The following is a 22,057-nucleotide window of genomic DNA, read 5'->3' as shown; positions in this document are numbered from 1 at the left end:
CAAATTTCGCTTGCAGCAAGGAGGTTATCACAAACATCTGTATTTGTGGGGTCATCGCAAGAACAAAGATGCAAAAGTTTGATTGGACAAGAGGAAGGATGTTACTTCATGGAAGTAGCTAAAAAGTAGGAATACTTAGTATTTAATTAGAAGCTAGGCATATACAGTAGCTATGGTCAGAAAAGTATGCAGTGCCAGTGTTTAGGATGAGTATGTCAAAAAAAAGAACACAAGGTGGTGATGGAATCTAACTGGCACTAGCTCCAAGCTGTAGGCAACGTTGTTGTTTAATATGCTCTGAAGCGTTAAACTAATTGCCAGCAGCCTTTCGGCTACAGAAAGATGTAGTGGTAATGAAAGTCATCCCTCCCCAAAACTGTTATTTCCTAAGGTGACAAGGCTTCATAGTCCATTGTTGATGTCACATGGAATTTGGCCCTGAAACCTTTCAACTGGAAAAGTCATAAATCTATTATTTGTCCATGCAAGCATGTGCTGTATCATTGGTAGTCATTGATAGTCACTTCCATTTGTTCTTCAAAAATTGTAATCTGTATGATACCTTTCAGAGGTGTTGGGCAAAGTTCCCAGAAACCCCAAGCAGCTGTATGAATATGATAGCAATTATAATTTCAAGGCACATGGCAGTGAATGTCTCCTCTTTGATTCTTACACCTTTTGATACAATATGTGAGGTTGGAGGAAAGGAGGTACAAAGAAACTGCTCATGTTTCTTTTGCTGCAGTGGTACATTAATGGCTCAAATGGGAATTTACAGTGCATCTGAAATACTCATTTCTTTTTTCCAAAATAGATGTGATTACAATTTGGCATTATACAAAGACCATAATTCAATCAACTATCCTTTCTTTGGGCACATTGCAATGCCCAGAATGCTATGAAAGTTCACTGACTGTAATGCAATTTGTAATTTCTGTTGCTTTCCCTGCATCCCAAGTCAATCTAACATATTAATGTCAAGGAAAGTCCAATGCATACATTGGAAATTAGAATTAAATGTATTTTGCTCCATCAACAGTAAGGTGATTATACTTAGCCTGATTAAGCTAAGTTGTTGGAATATAAAGAGGTTTAGTCCTGTAGAACCAATTCATACTAAATCAGCTTAGATCAAAATGCTTCAGCTTAACCAAACTGTGAATCAGTAAATCAGATTAATTTTGAGTGCTCCAGTTTAACAAATCTGTAATCAGTGTACTAAAATCAATGTTTCAGTGTAGACAAAATATATTTAAATCAAAAATCTTTCCTATTCAAATAGGTATGAATTTCTCTGAGCATCTTAGACAATGGGGAATAGAACAATCAATTCACTAGCTATCAGTTCTCTCAACCATAATCCCACTATATGTACATTATTTTATCCATAAAATACACACATGCACTTATACATACATACATATGTTATATGAAATAATCTCATGAATAAAAATTACACACACACACACACACACACACACACACACACACACACTTACTTAAAATACTAATGCCTATTTAAATCAACACTGAGCATGTGGTAGTGAATGTCATAGTAAGTTTTTCTTACAAAAAACTATTTAACCAAATACAAAATTATAAAAACCAAATGCACAGGTACAGGATAGGTGGTACTTTGCTCAATAGTAGTAACTGTGAGAGGGATCTTGGAGTCCTAGTGGACAATCACTTAAAGCTTGGGGTGACATGATGGCAGTGTTCCAATATCTCAGGAGTTGCCACAAAGAAGAGGGAGCCAAGCTGTTCTCCAAAGCACCTGAAGGCAGGACAAGAAGCAATGGATGGAAACTAATCAAAGAGAGAAGCAACCTAGAACTTAATTTCCTGTCATTTAGAACAATTAATCAGTGCAATAACCTGCCTCCAGAAGTTGTGAATGTTCCAACTTCCAACTTTTAAGAAGAGACTGGACAGCCATTTGGACAGTCTGAAATGGTATGGGGTTTCCTGCCTGAGCAGGGGGTTAGACTAGAAGACCTCCAAGGTCCCTTCCAACTTGATGATGATGATGATGATGATGATGATGATGATTTCACCATTCTTTAAAAATATTGTAAAAATGTGCAATCATTATAAACAATGCAATACAATTCAGCACTTGCACATAAAGAATAAAAGGTTTGGTAAAGTGGTTTAAGGCACCAAGCTAGAAACCAGAAGACTATAAATTCTACTCCTGTCTTAGTCATGAAAGCTGGCTTGGGTGCCTTTGGGACAGTCAAGGTTGTTACTGTGTGAAAATAAGAGGAGGGAGGACTATTAGGTATGCCCCCACTGCCTTGAGTTATTTATAAAAAATAATAAAAATAGTTTACATTTTTTTTAAAAAAATTAAAACTCACGTACTAACAATTCCTTAATGTTTCTCCCACATATTAATATATTGATCTGACATAAAGCAATTATGGCCCTTTGTTTAGCAAAATATACAATCAGACTATGTATTTCAGAAGGCTTTCCTTTTAACTTGACTAGAATCCTAGGTTGGTCAATTTCTCAGCTATGGCAATATGCCAAAGATTTTGATACCAGAACTCCAATATCAGAATTTTAATTTCCAGTGTTTAGCTATAGACATTCTAGTAGCAATTTTTTAAAAAAATAGAATTTGTTAAATATTTGCATTAGAAATTGTGGACACAGATTAACTTTCATTTTTAACTTCACCAATCTCCAAAAACATCTGAGACTAGAAAGAGACAACATGGAGATGACACCATGACATGTGGAAATAAATTCCATTTTCCTCACAACCATTTCAACAAAAAGAGGAGCTGTTTTGTTCATGCATGCTAGTTTACAATGAGTCATATATCATCCATGCAATATTTTAAGAAAAATGTCTTTATTTGAGCTGAAAGTGATAACGCTGGTTTCTATTTCCATATTTAATTCCACTCTTGATTTTTAATTTTTATGTTGAATGTTTCTCAAGCTATTCTACAATTAATTAGAATCTGGTATATTTGTTCTGTGCTATTTTATATAGAACTTTAGATGAATTTGAAAGACTCAGAGCTGCTGCTTCAAATCTTGTCAAAGACTTGTTTGCTTGAGCTTTTTTTTCTGAATTAAGAAAAAGAAATTGAATTGTAACTGAAATAGACAAGCACATTTTGAAGAAATTAAAATTATCAGTTCTAAATTTTAAAAATCTGTATAATTTCTGATTGATATTTGGTTTATAAATGGGGTAATGGTTATAGGGAATTTATGAAAATGGCAATAAGAAGGAACAAAGGTGAGCTAAGTTTTACCATTGGCTTTAAACTCTTTAACAATATCTTGTAGGGATAAGAAATTTTTTCGTATCCCATTCTTAATGGAGGCTTCATTTTAACCCAGATTTCAGTTTCCACCTCTGCAATAACCATACAATATTTCATAAATGGAAAGCCTCATAATAAAACACTTTTTGTTATTGTTTAAGTTAATGAAGGTAAATGAATTAGTAAAAGCTGAAATAAAAACAATGACTCAGGATGTAAAACTGTATTCATGTCTGTAAATCTTCTAAGGCATGATAATTTTGTATTTTCCCATTTCCTGCTTTTCATTTTAATAGATTACATCATTCTTTTTAATAAATTTTAAGTATCTGTTGAGTACCATCCTTCCTGCATAATTATGTAGAAACTCAGAATTATCTCATAGAATTGTCTTGTATCTTGATGTTTTATTCTAAGAAATGGTTTGATACTATACTGGATAGGATGGTTTCAGTGACATAAGATACACCTTATCATTATGTGATACTGTTTAATTTTTTAAAAAATAGCAAGGTACGTATACTTCAACAAAAAAGCCCTCTTACACAAACATGGGTAAGAGCAAATGGCAAATGCAAAAGAATATATTTCTTAAACAGCTTAAAAATTACCATAAGTGATAGCCCCAATAAACATAGCATAAGGAGAAGTGAAATAAAGGTGAATTTCAAACAATTGTTTTTGGTATAAGAGAAAAAAAAGAAGCAGCATTTGAAAAAAAATGTTTATCTTGGATTTTTTTTTAACATTTCCTCTATGTATTAATGTTTCAGACAGTGCCAAAAATAAACTCCTTACAAATCACTTTTGGAGTGAATATCCAAAGGGACTTTCCAGTTAATAGTTTTCCACATTCTGGCTTACCCTAAGGAAGAATGAGAGAGGTATTTTGTACAGGAACTATTCTTTATCCTTTTTTATGCTGAAAGAAGGAAGAGCTTCAGACCAATTGATATGATATGATGGATAGTACTGAAATAAATCCCTAAACCTTATTGCAAAATATCTTAAAAATCCAAAATATCTGAATGAGAATCCATCTTTTTTTACTCTGGAATGAACATTCAATACCTCTAGTACAAGAAACGCACAGAGTCAGTCTGCATGTGAAGTGAGATAAAGGCTCAATCAGGTATGTAGCTTGGACCAAGAATATGTTTTAGGTTACAGTACCTTTCATATTATTATATCGTCTACAATGCAGCTTTCATGGGACTGGAAGTTATAGCAGGTATAAAATGTGGCAGTAAAATATTCCCACTAATCTAGAATAACTTTATTCTGATGTCCTGTTTTGATTACCAACAAGGTTCCAGACCCAATTTAAGTGTTGGGTATGATTAATTTGTTGGAACTTATTTTTTTAAGATTTATAAGGCCATGTAAACAATGTGATTCTGAGCGGCATATGGCATAAGAGACAAATAATAAATAGATAACATATAAGGTAGATGGGGTGTTGGCCAGGGGGCAGGACTTCCCGGTGGTGGCTCTTGCCCTTTGGAACACCTTTCCAAATGATTCTGGTTCTTCTTATGTTTTGTAAACAGATGAAATCTATAAGAAAATATAGCCCAACCTACCAAAAACATAAACGTAAAAGACAGAGTAGAAATCAAAATAAAAATCAAATCACTGGGACCTGATGGATTATATCCCAGAGTTCTGAAGGATCTGGCAGATGTTATCTCAGAACCATTGAACCATATTTTTCAAAGATCCTGGAGCACCGTGGAATTACCTGAAGACTGGAAAAGAAATAATGTGGTTCCCATCTTCAAAAAAAAAAAAGGGGGGGAATTGATTCAGGAAACTACAGACCAATCAGGCTGACATGAATACCTCAGAAGATCCTGGAAAAGATAATAAAAAAACAGATCTGAGAACACCTAGAAGCAAGTAAAATTATAACCAGAAGCCAACAGGGGTTTGTCGAAAACAGATCATGCCAAACAAATCTTATTTCATTCTTTGACAAAGTGATTAAATTAATGGACCAGCAAAATGCTGTGGACATAGTATACTTGGATTTCAGTAATGCATTCAACAAAATAAACACAATGTACTTCTTGGTAAGCTAGAAAAATGTGGGATAAACAGCATCACCACAGATGGATATTTAACTGGTTGACCAACCGCACTCATTGAGTAGTATTTAACTGAACTATATCTACATGGAGGGAACTAAGCAGTGGGGTATCACAAAGTTCCTTCTTAGACCCAGGACTCTTCAATATCTTCATAAATGATAGGGGTTATAGCTCAGCTCTGCTCTCAACAGGCTTGTAAAATTCCAGAAAATTTATCACTCAGTTCCTGTGAGTTGATACAAGCTGGCAGTCCTCAGTTGATAGAAAAGCAACATCTGAAAATACCTTTAATAAGAACCTGTTGGCATATAGTTATGGGCTACCAAACTTTAAAACAGGGGTGTCAAACTCAATTTCATTGAGGGCCGCATCAGCATTGCGGTTGCCCTCAAGGGGCCAGGTGGGTATGCCCTGGGTGGGCGTGGCTTACTGGGTGGGCATGGCCAGCTCTACATCGTTCGCATCAAGGGTGCCTATGGGGGCTGGGGCAGGAGTGGGACAGATCTGAGGGTCTCTGGCGGAAGGAGGGTCTCTGGGCCAGGGCCAAGGCAGTGGGGGCCATTCCCTCACTGTTTCCAGGGTGGCTTCGTGGGCCACATGAAACCACTTCGTGGGCCGGATCCGGCCCCCGGGCCTTGTGTTTGACATGTCTGCTTTAAAAGATAGCTGTTCCGATCAGAACTAAAGCAATCCAGTTGATGATGCTATTTCAAAATCAGATCTGTTGATCTTATAAGAGAAAACTGAATTAACATGTACTCAACAAAGGTCAAAGTTACTTTTTTTAAAAAAAATATTTTGTAGGCAGACTTTGTTTATAAAATGTTGTAACGTTTAGGCAAGTGTTAGGCAAGAGGGAGACAATGTGTGGGTAGATAACATTTCCTTAACATTTGTGCTTCTTTGTTATTGTTGACAGGAGCAGAAGATGAAAACTCCACTTCAGAATGTGTCGTGTTCAATTTATTCTTAGGACTTATACAGATCAAAGAGTTAAAAACATAATATAGAACCAGAAACTGTATTATTAACAATAAAGAATCACAATATAATAACATTTAGAATTAAAAGAAATCTTGACAGTAATCTAAAACTGTTCACTGCTCAGTGTGGGAATCTTCCTGTTGGATAGAAAATGTAGGGAATATTCGTAGCTTGTAGATGTAGGCAGAAGTTTATCCTCTGAACCTGCTGCTTGTCTCCTGGCCATTATTTACCAAATGAAGTGTAATATATAGTAACTAGGTAATGGAAACTATCAACCAGTCCTGTGACTCAATCGGTCTTGTGATTCAACCAGTCACAAGACCAACCAACCATCCAAGACCTATATAAATGAATAAGACACCTCACCTCAAATCCCACTGAAGATGTTACCTACTTTGTTAACGAAACATCCGGGAAGAAAGCAGCAAGCTCAGAAGACAAACCTCTGCCTGTATAAGTGCATATATAAAAGTCCCTGAGAGCAGAAATCTAACTTTAAACATTATTAGTGAATCATACTTTGTAACTATTACAGAAAGGAGATTTCTTTCCATTGTAGGGATATCAAAGCCTTGCAGCTGATTAACCATATTCTACTAGGTAGACAGTCCAAAAGCATGTGCTAGGTGTTTGTATATTTGGTAAGAAGGCAGAAAAAAGTAATTCACCAACTCTTAAGCAACAGTAGGCAGAATGATAGACAGAGGGGACTCAGTGCAAATCCTGAAGTATCCATTTTCACCCTACTGCTCCCTAGTATTATAGATCATGAGGCACTGAAGAGTGGATTTGAACCTCCAAACTGTAAAACTATTGTATTCTTGACAGATGATTACCTAAACCAGGGTTAGGCAACCTTGTCTCTTTTATGACTCATGGACTTCGATTCCTGGCTGGCTCAGGAATTCTGGGAATTGAAGTCCATGAGTCATAAAAGAGCCTACCCCTGACCTAAACAGATACTTTCAAATATTTTCATGCTGAGAATATCTGTTTCTCAGTTATCCAATTCTTGTCATAATGTTGCTCTTAACCTTCAGGAAACATCTACTTCCTTGCATTTTACACCATTCCTTTCCTGCTCCATCCCTAAAGTAACAGAAACAGACCTCTTTCATCCTGGGTGTGACACATCCTGAAGATAGCTATCTTAGAAAAATCGTCTGCGGAAGCTTCTGTTGATCTCTATGAATTAGAGCAGGGGTCCCTAACCCCTGGGTGGTGGCCCATTACTGGGCCCTGACCTATTTGAAACCAGGCATATGCACAGCTCATTGTACATGAGCCAGAAACTAGCGTGCATGCACATGCATGCTCAGCTCAACTCACACAAGTTAAGCTGCATGTGCATGCGCTAGCTCACCATTCACGTAAGTTGAGCTGTGTGTGTGCTGGCCCACCATTTCTGTGAGTTGAACTATGTGCACCTGTGTGTGTGCTGGGCCACCACTCACATGACTCGGTTCCCCTCCCCCTCCAGCCATGCCACCAAGCCACAAGAGATGGGGACCGTTGAAATAAGAGTTTTGGAATGAGTGATGACCTCAGGAAAACAGGACTTTTTACCCATGGGCTAGGTCTGGGGTAGGCAACCTTGGCTCTTTTATGACTCGTGGACTTCAACTCCCAGACTTCCTGACCCAGCTATGCTGGCTCAGGAATTCTGAGAGTTGAAGTCCACGAGTCATAAGAGCCAAGGTTGCCTACCCCTGGGCTAGGTAATGCAGAGGGTTAATGAAGAAATTGTTTCACACAGAAGCAAGATGAAAATATATTTTTGATAAATTATATTCTATGTTAATATTAATAAAGAGTTGCAGAATCAACTTAAATAATATACTGGCTCTATATTTGTCTAGATGGATTTAACCATTTGTGATCAATCATTACAAAGGAGTACCACAATTAAACAATCTTAACTGTCACCCTCTTCCATAAAACATTAGAATAGAATCTAACAAGTACAACCTCTCTGAGGAGATAGTTGATTCAGAAATGTGAAATGTAAAATAAATAATAAATAAACCTTTTTTGTAATTGTAGATTAGTTCCAGTATAATTAGCAGAATTGTTTTTCTTTGTTAAAATCTTGATCTTGTTTCAAAAACTTCAATTTCTTTGTTACGAATTTACATATATGCAAAACCTATTAATCTATAATGATAAACATTATTTTATATATTACATATTAGAAAAATAAAATGTAGCATTAGATAAGTCTGAAAAATGAAGATTTCAGTTAAAACAATGATAAAGAACATATGCTGTATATGTTTGTACAAACTGAATTGCACTGTACATGTAATCAATTTGGGCTTTACCATTTGACTCTCATTTTCAGAAACAGAGTTCATATTTTAATTTTTTTTTAGAGATTTGGAAAAAATGGAAACATTTTGTCTATTCCAGACAAAACAATGGAAACACTGATTGTATGCATTTACAGCAGAGGTTTAATCAAATTCAAGCCAGAATGGTCCCAATATATGCAATATATTATGCAGCAAGGCAAGCTAAATCACTTGAAATATGATTTTTTTTGAAAAAGAGAAATTGTTGAAAGAATATTTAAAACAATCCAAGCAGAAATTAGCAACCGCTGGTGTCTAAGGTACAGTAGAAAGGTATTTAAGTAGTGATTTAAGTAGTATGTGAATGTGTTCCTTTCCTTTTCTATATTTTTGCAGCAGATTTTGTCTTCCTATCTTTTCCCGAGGGATGAGTAGCTGGAATTTTATCTTTCTGGCTGCAGTTCTCTCCTGCCAAAATTCTGACAACAATTCTGGGATCTTAATAATAGCCTTTGAATAGGGGAGAGGGAAGACAGGGGGAGAAGGAAAGAGAAAAGCAAGGGAAAGAGGCTGAAAGATGAAGGGGGAAATGACTCAGAGGAATGAAACAGCTCCGAAATCCAAGAGTTTGCCAACTGGCTTTCTTCCAGGACATCTGGGGATCTTGTCAGTCCTTCTTACAAATTCAAGCCATGGTATCTCTGTGTTTGTGGAAAACTTCCTAGCAGGAAAGTCCTTCTAATCTGTGAAGGGAGCTGCCCTGGGACAAAATAAACTCCTTCCTGAAGCAGGGAAGGGATGCCCTTTGCCAGTTTTTGACAAGAGTTACCCAAAACCTGCTGCTATTGAAGGGTGTCTGTGCCCAGTCTGAACCTTCTTTCCCCTTAAATATGCACCATGAGCAATACCAGGTAATTCCTACCACCTTCCTTTCCTCCCTTCTGGTTGCCCAGAAATGTCCTGATTAGACTCACTCTCGCAGAAAACTGTGAGTCCCTGTTTTATAAGCTTAAAAATTTGAAGGGAAATCTGTATCTGGTGAATACATCTTTCCAAAGAAGTTACGATGAAGTTCTAGTCTGCTTTATGTTGAGACATATACAGTACAATGCGGTCTTCTCAAGGTTATTATTATTATTATTATTAATTTAATTTCTATACCGCCCTTCTCTTGAAGGACTCAGGGCGGTGAACAGGGCAATACATAAAAACAAGATACAAAAATTAAAAATTATTAAAAAGTAATTAAACAGTGCCCATAATAAATTAATACAGATTAACAGTTAAAATCCATTTATAAAATCCAACCCCATCCCATCAGGCCAGGCCAGCTTGTTCAAAGAGATGGGTTTTAAGATCGCGCCGGAAGGAGTGGAGATCAGGCGCCATCCGGAGCTCGACCGGAAGATGGTTCCAAAGATCCGGTGCACCCACAGAGAACGCCCTCCCCCTGGGGGCCACCAGTCGGCATTCTTTGACCGGTGGCACCCTGAGGAGGCCCTCTCTGTGGGAGCGTACTGGGAGGAGGGAAGTTGACGCCGGCCGCAGGTGCTCCCCAAGGTATTCCGGACCCATGCCATGTAGGGCTTTGTAGGTCATTACTAACAACTTGATAGGTTGAACTTACCTATCAAGAACCTCAGCAATATTTGAAACCTGGAGCAAAACCCAGTGCTTTTTTTTGTAAAAGAAAAAGGTGCCGGAACTCACACATGTCATATAACCTGCCTTGCCTACCCTACAAGGTTCCATCCAAAAAAGGTGCCGGAACTCCATTCTGAGCGTTCTATGAGGAAAAAAGCCCTGGCAAAACCAAAGGAACATGCAAAGTAACATGCAAAACCCATATATCAAGCGTATTAGGCTCTTCTGGAAATCTTTGTACAACTTGAGAAGTGGATTTGGCAGTTGGCTTCAGTGAGTCATCTTGAAATTCGTTATGCCACACAATGTCTCTCAAACCTATGTCAGTAAGTCATAAAGAACTGACATTAAAAATTATTCATACATACATTTCACTTTTTAAAATGTCCCTTACATTTAATTGAACTTTTCTAGATTCTCTTAGAGTGTTTTATTCAAACTGATGTCTATTGTCAACTGGGCGGCAGTGTTCATGTAGTTAATTCATTTATTTATTGAGAAAATAAGAAAAGAAATCCACCTTTGGTACATAGTTCTAGTGTGGCTTTGTCTGTTTTTTTCAGAGATAGTTGTAATTATTTATGTACATGCATACATAATATGGGCAGAATTAAGCAAGTTGAAACCGTATCAATTTTGGCAATAGATGCAAACATGGTGTCAGCCATGTATCAGCTGAAACCTTTAAATAAGAACAACCCTTGACTCCATTTGGTGGAAAAAGCACAGTTTACTAACGGTCAAGCAGAATACAGTAAAGGAAAGCCAGAACTGAAGTTCATGTGCCAAAACTCCAAGTAAAAACTTTTCCCCACTTAGGCACTCCCCATTGCTGGTCCCTTACTGTCCAATCGTGTTTCTAATAAGATGCTTTGGAAACAGCCACTCTGATTGTAGGCTGCCTTGATGCTGCATTTTTCTCATCGTGGCACGACCTTGGGACACCGTCTCGGCCAGACACTCTCACTCTCTTAGCTTTTACTTTCCCCCCCCCGGCACTCCCCCTCCCCCCAGGGTTCATGGCAGACTGGAACCAAAGCGATTGCAGAAAGCAGACGTGAGGTGACAGTTCTGACACATAGATAAATAAATAAAACTGAAACGTGCTCAATTCTAGTTGGATTTATTAATGTTTCCTTCTATTAAATTAAACATTCTGTTTTGCCAGGAATATAGGTTTCTGAAATTTGTACTCTTTCAGTAATTAAGACAAATATTCTTGCATTATTTTCTCACCCATTAATATTTAGGTGACATTAATGAAGAGCGCCACTTTATCTGTAGCCTTTTTTGAATTTATCCCATAAATGCAAAAGAAAGAAAGTTGTTGTCAGTCCTGCCCCAACTTGGTCCCTTCAGCACAGAATGACTCTCGACTCCATTTGGTGTGAAAGGTTTACTTTACTAAAGGCCAAGTGGATTACAGTATAGCAAAGCCAGAACTGAGGTTCGTGCGCCAAACTTTCCTGGTTAACCTTTCCCCCTTTGTCCCTTCCCATTGTTGATCTTGCATTGTCCAATCAAATTCAAAGAAAATGTTTCGGGAATGGTCTCTTCAGCTGTAGACTGGGCGGTGTGGGGATGCATGCCTTTCCCAGCTGTCTGACCTTGAAGTTGTATCTCTAGGTACAATGAGTCATCAGCCCCCCCCCCACTTCCCATCTAGCTTCTTCTCCCCATAGTTTATGGCAGACTGGCAGCTAGTAAATGCAAAGTGCAGGTGTGAGATGGCAGTTCTGACAGATGTCTTTTTATTTGCTTTCCCCTTCTCATTTTTCACTACTGGGGGGGGAGTAGATTTCGCCTTCAGATGATGAACTTTCCATGCTTTGATTTGCAACATTAAAGTCTGATGTAAAGATAATTTACTCTTTCCTTTTCAATGTGTACATTTTCTTAGAAAATAATTCAGTGGAAGTTTTTTGTTGAATTACTAGCAGTTCCTGCATTTCAAGCAAAATAGCAGCCCATTGTTAATAAAAATAATTTTAAGTGAATGGGATTGTAAAAGCCTAAAATTACATTTAATGACTTAAATATAAATGCACAAGACAGTTTTAGGCTGGATGCTTTTGCTTTGCACTGGATGGACAGGAGAAGCAAGATATAAACACTATGCCTCATGGATGATGTGATAGGCTTTAGCTCCTTGGTTGCTGAATACAGTTTAAGATCTTTAAGTCAGAATCTACAATTACCTAGTTGCACTATTAAATACAAATAGTCCTTATGACCACAGCTGAGCACAAAAATTCTATTGTTAAATGAGACATTTATTGAGTTTTGTCCCATTTTACAACCTTTCTTGCCTCAATTGTTAAGTGAATCACTGCAGTTACTAAGTTAGTAACTCAGTTGTTAAGGGAATCATTGACTTTGCTTTTCAGAAGGTGGCAAAAGGGGTTCAGATAACCTTGGGACTCTGTAACAGTCACAAATATGAACCAGTTGCTAAGCATCTGAATTTTGATCATATAATTCATGGGGATGCTGCAAAAATCGTAACTGTGAAAAATGACCATAAGTCACTTTTTTCAGTGCTGTTGTAATTTTGAACAGTCACTAAATGACTTGTTGTAAGTCAAGGACTACCTGCAGTTATTCATTGTTACATTCTGAAACTGATTTCCATTTCATTTAACGGGTGTGTCCAAAAAGTTAAAAAATAATAATAATGCATGGATTCAGTTGCCAGAATCTGCCCAAGCATTGTGACACTGTGCAAAATTCCACCTGGATTAAACGTCACAAACAGCATATTAGTAAGTAATATAAAAAATAACCACAGCCACTGGTTGGAATTTTCCTGTAATCTCTTTTCTTTCTTTCTCTCACAGGAACTTTTTACACCAGAATGTAAGTTTAAGGAGTCTGTTTTTGAAAATTATTATGTAATCTACTCATCGATGCTGTACAGACAGCAAGAGTCTGGCAGAGCCTGGTTCTTGGGACTCAACAAAGAAGGACAAGTCATGAAAGGCAACAGAGTGAAGAAAACAAAGCCAGCAGCTCATTTTCTACCGAAGCCATTGGAAGGTAAGCTGACTTTGACACAGCATTGAGTGCATCAAAACATTGCAAAAACTCGTCGCCCTTCAAGTTGACTTCCAAATGATATCCACTCTGATATCCTTGCATGTCTTTCCTAACTGTCCATTTGATATTTCCCTACTTCGTATTTTGTGTCTGATTTTTTTTCCCCTACCTGAAAAGAATATGGATTAAAAGCTCTTTGGTGGCAATCTCTGAACTGGGCAAGAATATGGACAGCTTTTCTGAAAGCAAATTCCAGCACCACCAAGTCTGAACATGAGAAAGACTCTCCTGTTCTTGCTAAAAACTGAGCAAGTAACACTAGATAAGCCACCTTCTTTCCTTCTCAGTCCTTTTAAGCACTATGGGGTGAGAAAAGTATTGATCTCTCCTATTTAGCTGTTGCAAGGATTTCTGAGATAATGTGTATGAGTGATTTTGTTAGAAGGTTCAAAATACTATAGTTCTGTTATTCCAAAGAAAAAGTCAGAGTCCAAGGTGAAATGAAAAAATATCAGTTGGCTCACAATATGTTCTTCTTTATTTCTAAGAATAGTAGTAATAAATGCCTCGGGTGCAATCCCAAAATGTCTGGAGCACCACTTGAACACCAGGAGCATTGACAAAATCACCATGAGCCAATTGGAAAAGGCCTCCTTGTTTGAAACAGCTTGCATCCTGCAATGGTAGCTTTATCATTATCAAACAACAACATCTCCCTATCCCAGCTCTGTGGGAAGGATTTTTTTGGCATGAAAATGCCAAATCCAGTCTAAACATCTGGCTGCCTCTGACCAACCATAGTAATAATGAAGTCTCAATGCATATGAAGGCCAGCACCAGCTAAAAAAAGTAGCAACTGTGATTTCACATTGTTGTGTGTATTATTATAACAATAAAGAAAATACAGAGAGTAACAATAGTAATTGGTATCTTGAATACAATCCAAAGCAATAAGAGTCCCATTTGAATACTATTGACAAAAACACCATCAGTCAATTGCAAAAAGCAACTTTACGTGGAACAGTTTATATCCTGGACTTGATAAGTAGATAAAAATGTCAAATCCAGTCTAAATATTTGGCTGAGTGTGTGATCAACCATAATATTAAATGTGTCTGACATTTAGCACTTCATAGTAAACCATAATTTTGTTTCTTTGGTATAGTATAAGCCCATTTCATTTGGAAAAAAATGCTTTTCTGACAATTAACCACAAGCTGAAAAACTGATTTACTGCTGGTTTACCAATCCTGGCTTATTCCTGATTTGTTTTTGCATTTTGCCCATTTTTCCTAGCAATTAAATCTGATTTAATCTACAAGAGAAAAGGTCACATGATACTTCCAGTAAGCAATTACAGGAAAGAATCATATAAGATTCTGCAGTAAACACATTTTTTTTTCTTTTTACGACCCTTTAATCCCTTTTTATTCTGGGTGGAGTCAGGGTGACTGAATGGAGCTGAGCATTTACTGGCTGGATAGCTTTCCTGATGCCTTTCTGGAGTTTGCAGCAGATATTATCTCTTTGCACCCTGATAGAGAAACATCTGCCGCTGCATTGGATTGAACTCTCAACCTTCCAAGTCAGATGCAAGCGTCTTCACCTCTAGGCCACTGTGCTGCTCCAGTAACACATATATCTTAATTATATTTTTTTTAAAAATTGATTGGTTTTCTAAACCAATTTTTATTAAAAAGATACAAAATAAGTCAAAATTCCAATAGCAAATTTTGTATAGACAGAGCAAACAAGACATATACTGTATATGCCAACATCTCACATCTTTTGTATGTTGGTATTTCCATTTCAACATTTTTCTATGGGTTTTTGTAACAGTAATAAAGCCTCTGTATTTTTCTAATATGCTGTAGCTATTCTTTCTGTAACTATCATGAATTGAAAAGTTATCTTATTTTTAATACTTTTGGTCACCTCACTAAATAATGGTAGGAAATACATATTGAGACAGTAATTGAATTTTCCTGTATACATGCTGTTCTTCTTCTTTACTTCCTCTTTTATCACTTTGGGTTACAAGAGAGATACAAAGTTCTGGCTCTTGCTCTTCTGGTGGCCTCCACCATTGTCAATTGATGTTGTTGTAGTATGTCTTTGATGTTGTCTCTCCATCTTCTCCTGGGTCTGCCTTGTGTTTTTTGACCTTTTCCTCTTTCTGTGTATGTCTTGTATGGTATGAAATCCCATGACATCTTCTTCAGGTGAGCAAACCATTTTATTTGTTGTTTTTGTAGGCAATTTAAGATTGGTCCTAGGCTAATTCTTTCTCTTTCTCTTATTTCTGATTTTATCTCTCCTGGTCACTCCAGCAGCTTTCTTCAAACATCTCATTTCTATGGTGACTAATTTTCATTTATGTTTTGTTATAAGTGTCCATTTTTGGCACTGGTAACATAGGGTGGGGACAAATATACTTTCTATGAGAAGCTTCTTTGTGCTGATCAGTACTGCCTTATGTTATAGGAGTGGAGCAAACTGTCCCAATACTTGGTTTGCCTTACTGCATTGTTAATCTCTTCATCCCACTGACAATCCACCCCCAGTTGTTAAATATTATCTTGTATTTTCATTTCATTTCATTTTTGAATGCTTCTCATTTGTAATGCTGGTCTGTAACTGTAATATTTTTTTTAAAAAAATGTATAGAGGTCAAATATCACTGATGGATCACTTGCATGTAATTTTTCTTGATCTTTGATGATATAGAACATAACCTAGGATTGTTCCAAAGTATAGTCCATTGTATATCTGAGATATTATACATCTAGTCCTCATTTAAGCTACTGCTTTGTCCAGTGAGCTTTTGTAATTGTATTTTTTTTATTTTAATCCCATTTATATCCCACCCTTCTCCGAAGACTCAGGGCGGCTTACAATCTAAGCACAAATCAAATGTGCTTAGCAAATTTAATGAAAGAGTAACTTGATAACCAATCCTTGCATTTATGACCTTCGCAAGCCTGTAAAAGCAAAATAAACCTGAAGTAAGATAATAAGTTGAAGGGAATGGAGTGGAATGGAATCAGTTTTCTGGTTATCTTTCCCAGAATCTTCCCAGGTGTTGAGGTTAGGCTGATAGGTCTGTGGTTTCCTGGATCTATTTCCCCCCCCCCCTTTTTTGAAGATGGTAACTACATCAGCTCTTTCCCAGTCCTCTGGTAAATAGTTCAGTGGTACTGAAATCACGTCTGCCAGTTCCTTCAGAACTTTGAGGTGTAATCCCTCTGGTCCTGGTGATTTGAACTTGTCTAGGGTAGACTGGTGCTCACTTATCATTTTCTTGCCTATTTTAACTTGCATTCATAATCTGCTTTTTACGATACTGTTTTTGATAGGTTGGACTGTTTTTTCCTTTTGTGAAAAGACGGATGCAAAAAATGAGTTAAGCAGTTCTGCTTTCTCCCTGTTGCTTGTCACCTTCTTGCCACTTTCTCCCATTAATGGATCAATCATTTACTTGACTTTTTTCTTGTTTTTTACATGTTGAAAAAAGCTTTTTTTTATTTTTGACTTTTGTCGCAAGTCTTAGTTCATTTTGAGCCTTAGCTTTCCTCAGTTCATCTTTGCAGGCTTGGGCTATTTGCTTATATTCTGTGTTACGTGCCCCTCTTTCCACTTTTTATACTTGTCCTTTTTGTCTTTCAGTTTATCAGAAAGTTCTTTATGCAGCCATGCTGGTTTCTTTTGAGAGCTGTTGTTTTTCTTCTTCATTGGTATTGTGTTAGACTGGGTTTTTATCTCACTTTTCAAAGTTTCCCAACCTTCTTGTGTTGTTTTTCCCTTGAGAATTCTCAAGCTTCTCTAAGTTTATTGAAATTAGCTCTCTTAAAGTCCAAGACTGTAGATTGACTTTGTTCTATTGATTGTGCTTGCATAATGTTGAATTCCAATATTGCATGATCACTCCCCCCCCCCAAGGTTCCTATAGCTTCAACACTTCTATCATTTCATCTCTGTTAGTTAGAATTAAGTCTAATATGGCTGATATCTTAGTTCCCTTCTTTACTTTTTGGGAGACAAAGTTCTCTGCTAGGTTTGTCAGGAACCTGTTTGATCTTCCACTTGGTGCACGGTTAGTCTCCCAGTTGATGTCAAGGTAATTAAAGTCCCCCATTACTATTGTGATGTGCCTCCTACATACCTTAGTTAACTGACTAACAAAACGTTCATCTATTTCCTCTGTTTGGTTGGGTGGCCTATACTATACACCTATGGCAATGTCATTTTTTATCCTTTTATATTGACCCAAATGCATTCAAGACAGTTTTCATCATTGTTGTGGTCTATTTCTGTAGAGATAAAGTTATTTCTTATATATAGTGCAATACCACCTTCTTTTATTTGGTCTATTCTTTTAAATAATTTAACTCCCTCTAGCTGTATATTTCATTTCTGGGTTTCATCCCACCAAGTTTCCATAATGACAACAATATCGTATGTGAAAATTCATATTTTCTCTAATAAAAACAGTTTTATGCCATAATATATCTTAGTCACAATGTTGTTTTTGCTGCAACCGAATAATACAGCTGCCTTCCTAGACATTTCCACAAACAGTAAAATAGATTTTGAAAATGGACAGACATACATTCTGATTTAAATGTCTTTAATTTTACCCAGTTTTTGCTTAGATTGCACATATTTACACTTTGCTTTTTAATCGTAGATATATCTGAAGGAAGTCACTCTGTATGTGTTGTTTTATATGGTGTTGTATTTAAAAAAAACAGCTCTGCATTGGGTTAAGGAAGAGTGTTCTGATATTTTGCAGTGAAATAAGTACAGAAACAAACTTTGCTACTATGTTTAACTTAACGTGGACTTCTCTTTTCTCCCTAACCACTATAGTTGCCATGTACCGAGAACCCTCTCTACATGATGTTGGAGAAACAGTGCCAAAGGCTGGGGTGACGCCAAGTAAAAGCACAAGTGCATCGGCAATAATGAATGGAGGTAAACCAGTGAACAAGAGTAAGACCACATAGCCAGAGCCTCGTGGATGTTGTGACTTACTGGACTCTCTTATGTACAGCTGAGCACTTTATCCTTGCAAGACTATCCCACTCTGGTGTCTGCGGATTGGCTGGAAGCAAGCGACAGCTTGCTCTGTGCTCCTTCCAAATCTGTAACTCCTCCCACAGCAAAGACTTTTGGATGACCAGCTGAACTCCGACCATAGAATGCCCTACCAGATATGGAATGCCTTTTAATCTCTTTTCTGTGACTGTGACACCTCATGTGAATGGCATACTTCACAAGTACACTTGATATCTTGCCTGCTGACAGTTACCCATAATTCCCCCTTTGGATCCCAGGAAACCCCTGTGTTTTAAGTTCAATTTTGTAGCCCACAGAATAATAACAAGTAATTTCTAGATAGATGCTGTAAAACCTGTGCTATTATGGATTTTTTCCTTCCTCCTCTTTTTTATGAGGCTGCTTGCTCTGCTGTCTGTGTGACTCCTTTGCAGGGATTATGTTTCGCTCAGATTGAAGTGTTGCTGATGGCTTAGTTTTGGAAAGCAATCAGAGAATTAGGGGAGCCTTCAAAATCCTGTTAGGGATCATACCTGTAAAAGATAGGATCATTGCAAATATGGATTCCGCCTGAATACAGTCCAGTATGTTCCCGAGGAGGGAAAAGCATCACGCGTGGCTAGTCAACAACCTTTCAAGGCCAATGTTTGATACCCCCTGTGTGTGCGTGTGTGTGTTTTATACATATCACAGACTTACTGGTAATGGTAACATTTGCCTTGCCCAGCGAGCAAGACCCACATATTTTTAAGAAAGTGGGTCCAAAGAACTCTGTAGGCCTTGTAGGCCTGAATTAAGGCTCATTTTTCATCTACTAGTACTCATTATCTGAAATTTAAAAGAAAAAAAATAGAATGAATGGGAATTGTGCTACCTACGTCTCTTTCAAAACAATAGATTCCTTCTCCTGTGTTTAAACAACGTAATCCCATCTTTATTTATGGCTGTAGTTCACTCTTACTCAGCAAAGCATGGGCAAGGAAGTTGTGTTTTTCTCTGCAGCACCAATGCAAAAGGTAGTTACAGATTATACTTTAATATTTTCAGTGTTAAAAAGAGAAGAAAGATTTTAAACATATTTGAAGGATTCCTTTGCATTTCTTTGATAGCTTAGCATGCAAAGCCCAGGCAATATATTATTTTATCTGTACCAGCTTCTTAGGATATTATGGCCACCAAATTGCTAGGTTTTCGGTGCCTTGCATTTATCTTATTATTTTGGTTTTCCCTGTATTCTACAAATTTAAGAAAATTCTAACAAAAGAACAAGGTCAAGAATGTTTCTCCTTTGATTACTAAATGAAATAAATACTAGTATTTTTGGAATAGGGAGCCTTGAGGCCAAAAGGAAAGAATAGTAAAAGGCCATTCTTAAAAAATACAAATGGATAAATTTTTGAAAGTAGATACTGGGGAACTAAATTGAAAACAGAAAGCATGATGTGGACCAAAATATATCTTTGTTCTAGAAAATCATTTGTGAAACGTCTAAGCATTTGCACATATGTTTGTTTTCAGTTCCAATTTTGGAACTTTTTTTCAAAGTGGTTTTAAATATTGGTTTACTTTTCATAGTTATTAGGGAATGTTCAGATTTCCTATTTGGTTTGGTGGTAAACAGATTAAAGTTTGAATTAACTCTTGAATCTTGATTCATATCAGCTTCGATTTGAACGAACAGGTCCTTAAGATATGTGTGAATAGACTACAAATTGTTACTAGGTTATACATATACAACAGTATTTGATCTTTTGATTTCTGGGTTTCTCCATACATGGTAAGAGGCTATTTTAAGTTTATTTCTTTCAGCTACATGAGTTTAGGACATTAAACATTATTATGTTTCCAGAATGTAGTAGCATTTTTAAAACAACAAAAAAAGATTAAGTTATTTTATAAGAAAGGAAAGAATTGGTGCACAAAAATGAACCATAAACATCCTTTTCCTCCTTGGCCTCTAGAGAAGAAATGCTTGGGAAGAAGGCTTTTTGATTTTATCCCCACACAGGGTAGAAAGGAGTAATGCTGGTTCCCCACAAATGGATCAACAGTGGCCTGGGCGACTCCAGAAGCCATGCCATTTGCAGATGCTCTGCATAGTAGATACAGAATTGGGGTCTGCCTAGGTCTGCTAGCCCATCACATTTTATTCTGAATTGTGAAGTGTCGTTGTTTTTTTCTAGACCCCCAGTATTACAGACTGTTTACTTTGATTTTCAGTATACTTTCTGTATTGTGCAACTGAAAGCTTTAAAATAAGAATGCAAAATAAAAAGTGTGAAATGTATTATTTCCCTTTCATTTTAATGATGATGTATGAAGTGGGACAGGTTGGGGCTTGTGAATCACCTCAGGATTGGAACCAAGCATAAGGCATCAAGCATAAGGTGAGGTAACATCAATTTATCAACTCATTTTATAATGCCAGCAAGATTTTTCCCCCTATATCTGCTGTAGGTTGCTCCAGATTTGTACTCATTGCCTAAGTCTTCTGCTGGGGTACTTTTTTCCTCTTTCCATGTACAAAGAAGTTTTGGGGCCAGAGTCAAGATCAACCAAAGGGAACTATTCTCTTTTGCCAGTTGCAATACATTCCCTTAATTTTTACATTTGTGCCCATACTGCCATGTCAACCAGCCATGTAGTTAATAATAAGACCGAGTTCATATTTGTAAGTGATTGACACTGTACTATAAGTAGAACACACGTATTCCTCTCTTTGTTGTAATGGATGTAGATTGCCTTCACATCTTTCATGACGGGGAGGATCTTAAATAAGCTTATTTGAGAATCTAAATCTATTTCAGCACAGAGGAGAGAATGTGTGGTTCCTTGTGCTTTAGTTACTTTTTTAAGTTTGTCTCATCTGTTTGCATGGGAAAAAGGATGGTAATAATGACTTGCATGTAGTAGGCTATATGTATCAGATCTGTTGGTATGTACTGCAAAACTGACATACATATAAGCAACAAGTTTGTCTGCATTGTACAGTTTGTGTTTATTACCATTTTGTTGTATATACAGATACAGCATATTGAATAAAATATTTATATGAAACACATATTTAAAAATACCCTTTACATATTTTTTTTAAATGTGCAAAGTAGCACTGCATCGGTTGCAGCATAATGAGACATGAAAATAATTTGTCAAAACTCTATTCTCTTTTCCCCAGATCATGCCAAAGAAAATTTGAGGCCTTGGTATATTATCTCTCTTGCTGTTTTCCAAAACAAGATGACATATTTGGTTCCCTTTCAAATTAATTTTGCTACCAAATGAAACTTTCTTTTTGGCTGCCTGTTATTTCCTAAAGAACTGTACAGTAAATCTGATGGAATCAATTTGTAACTATAGCTTGTGTGTTTTATACTTCCCTGTACACTATCTTTATGACTGAGCCTTCTCCATTACGTTTTCTCATTTAGCTTTTAATCCGCAAGTCAGTTGCTGGAATGCTTGAAATAGAGGCAATATTATCAATAAAGATGGTGATGGCAGACCAGTCAAGTCATACACTTCTAATTTAATTGGGCTGGCTTTTCTGTTCATATCTTCAGAGAGAACACTTTCTATTGGTGCTTTAAGAAATCATTCTAAAATAAAGGGAAAGATACAGAGGCCAGAATTGTTGCAGTGATCCCTGAATCCCTCCTCCATA

At 36.9% G+C, this 22,057-nt stretch overlaps 1 protein-coding gene across 2 annotated transcripts in view; it reads left to right on the top strand.

Moving 5' to 3' along the window:
- Positions 1 to 18,344, top strand: part of FGF14 (fibroblast growth factor 14) — a gene marked incomplete at both ends in the record, with an annotated part of 344,004 nt that extends 325,660 nt beyond the window's left edge. For both annotated transcript variants that reach the window (XM_081326833.1, XM_081326834.1), the window contains 2 exons: positions 13,140 to 13,338; positions 18,208 to 18,344. In XM_081326833.1, the coding sequence (XP_081182959.1) occupies positions 13,140 to 13,338; positions 18,208 to 18,344 (336 nt within the window). The remainder of the gene's footprint in view (positions 1 to 13,139; positions 13,339 to 18,207) is intronic.
- Between the last annotated feature and the right edge of the window lie 3,713 nt (positions 18,345 to 22,057).

Source organism: Vipera berus (genome assembly GCF_964194415.1).
Source record: "Vipera berus genome assembly, chromosome: 4".
In the NCBI taxonomy this organism is placed as follows: domain Eukaryota; kingdom Metazoa; phylum Chordata; class Lepidosauria; order Squamata; family Viperidae; genus Vipera; species Vipera berus.
The sequence above is the reverse complement of the archived record's forward strand: the minus strand, read 5'-3'. Positions and strand labels throughout refer to the sequence as shown.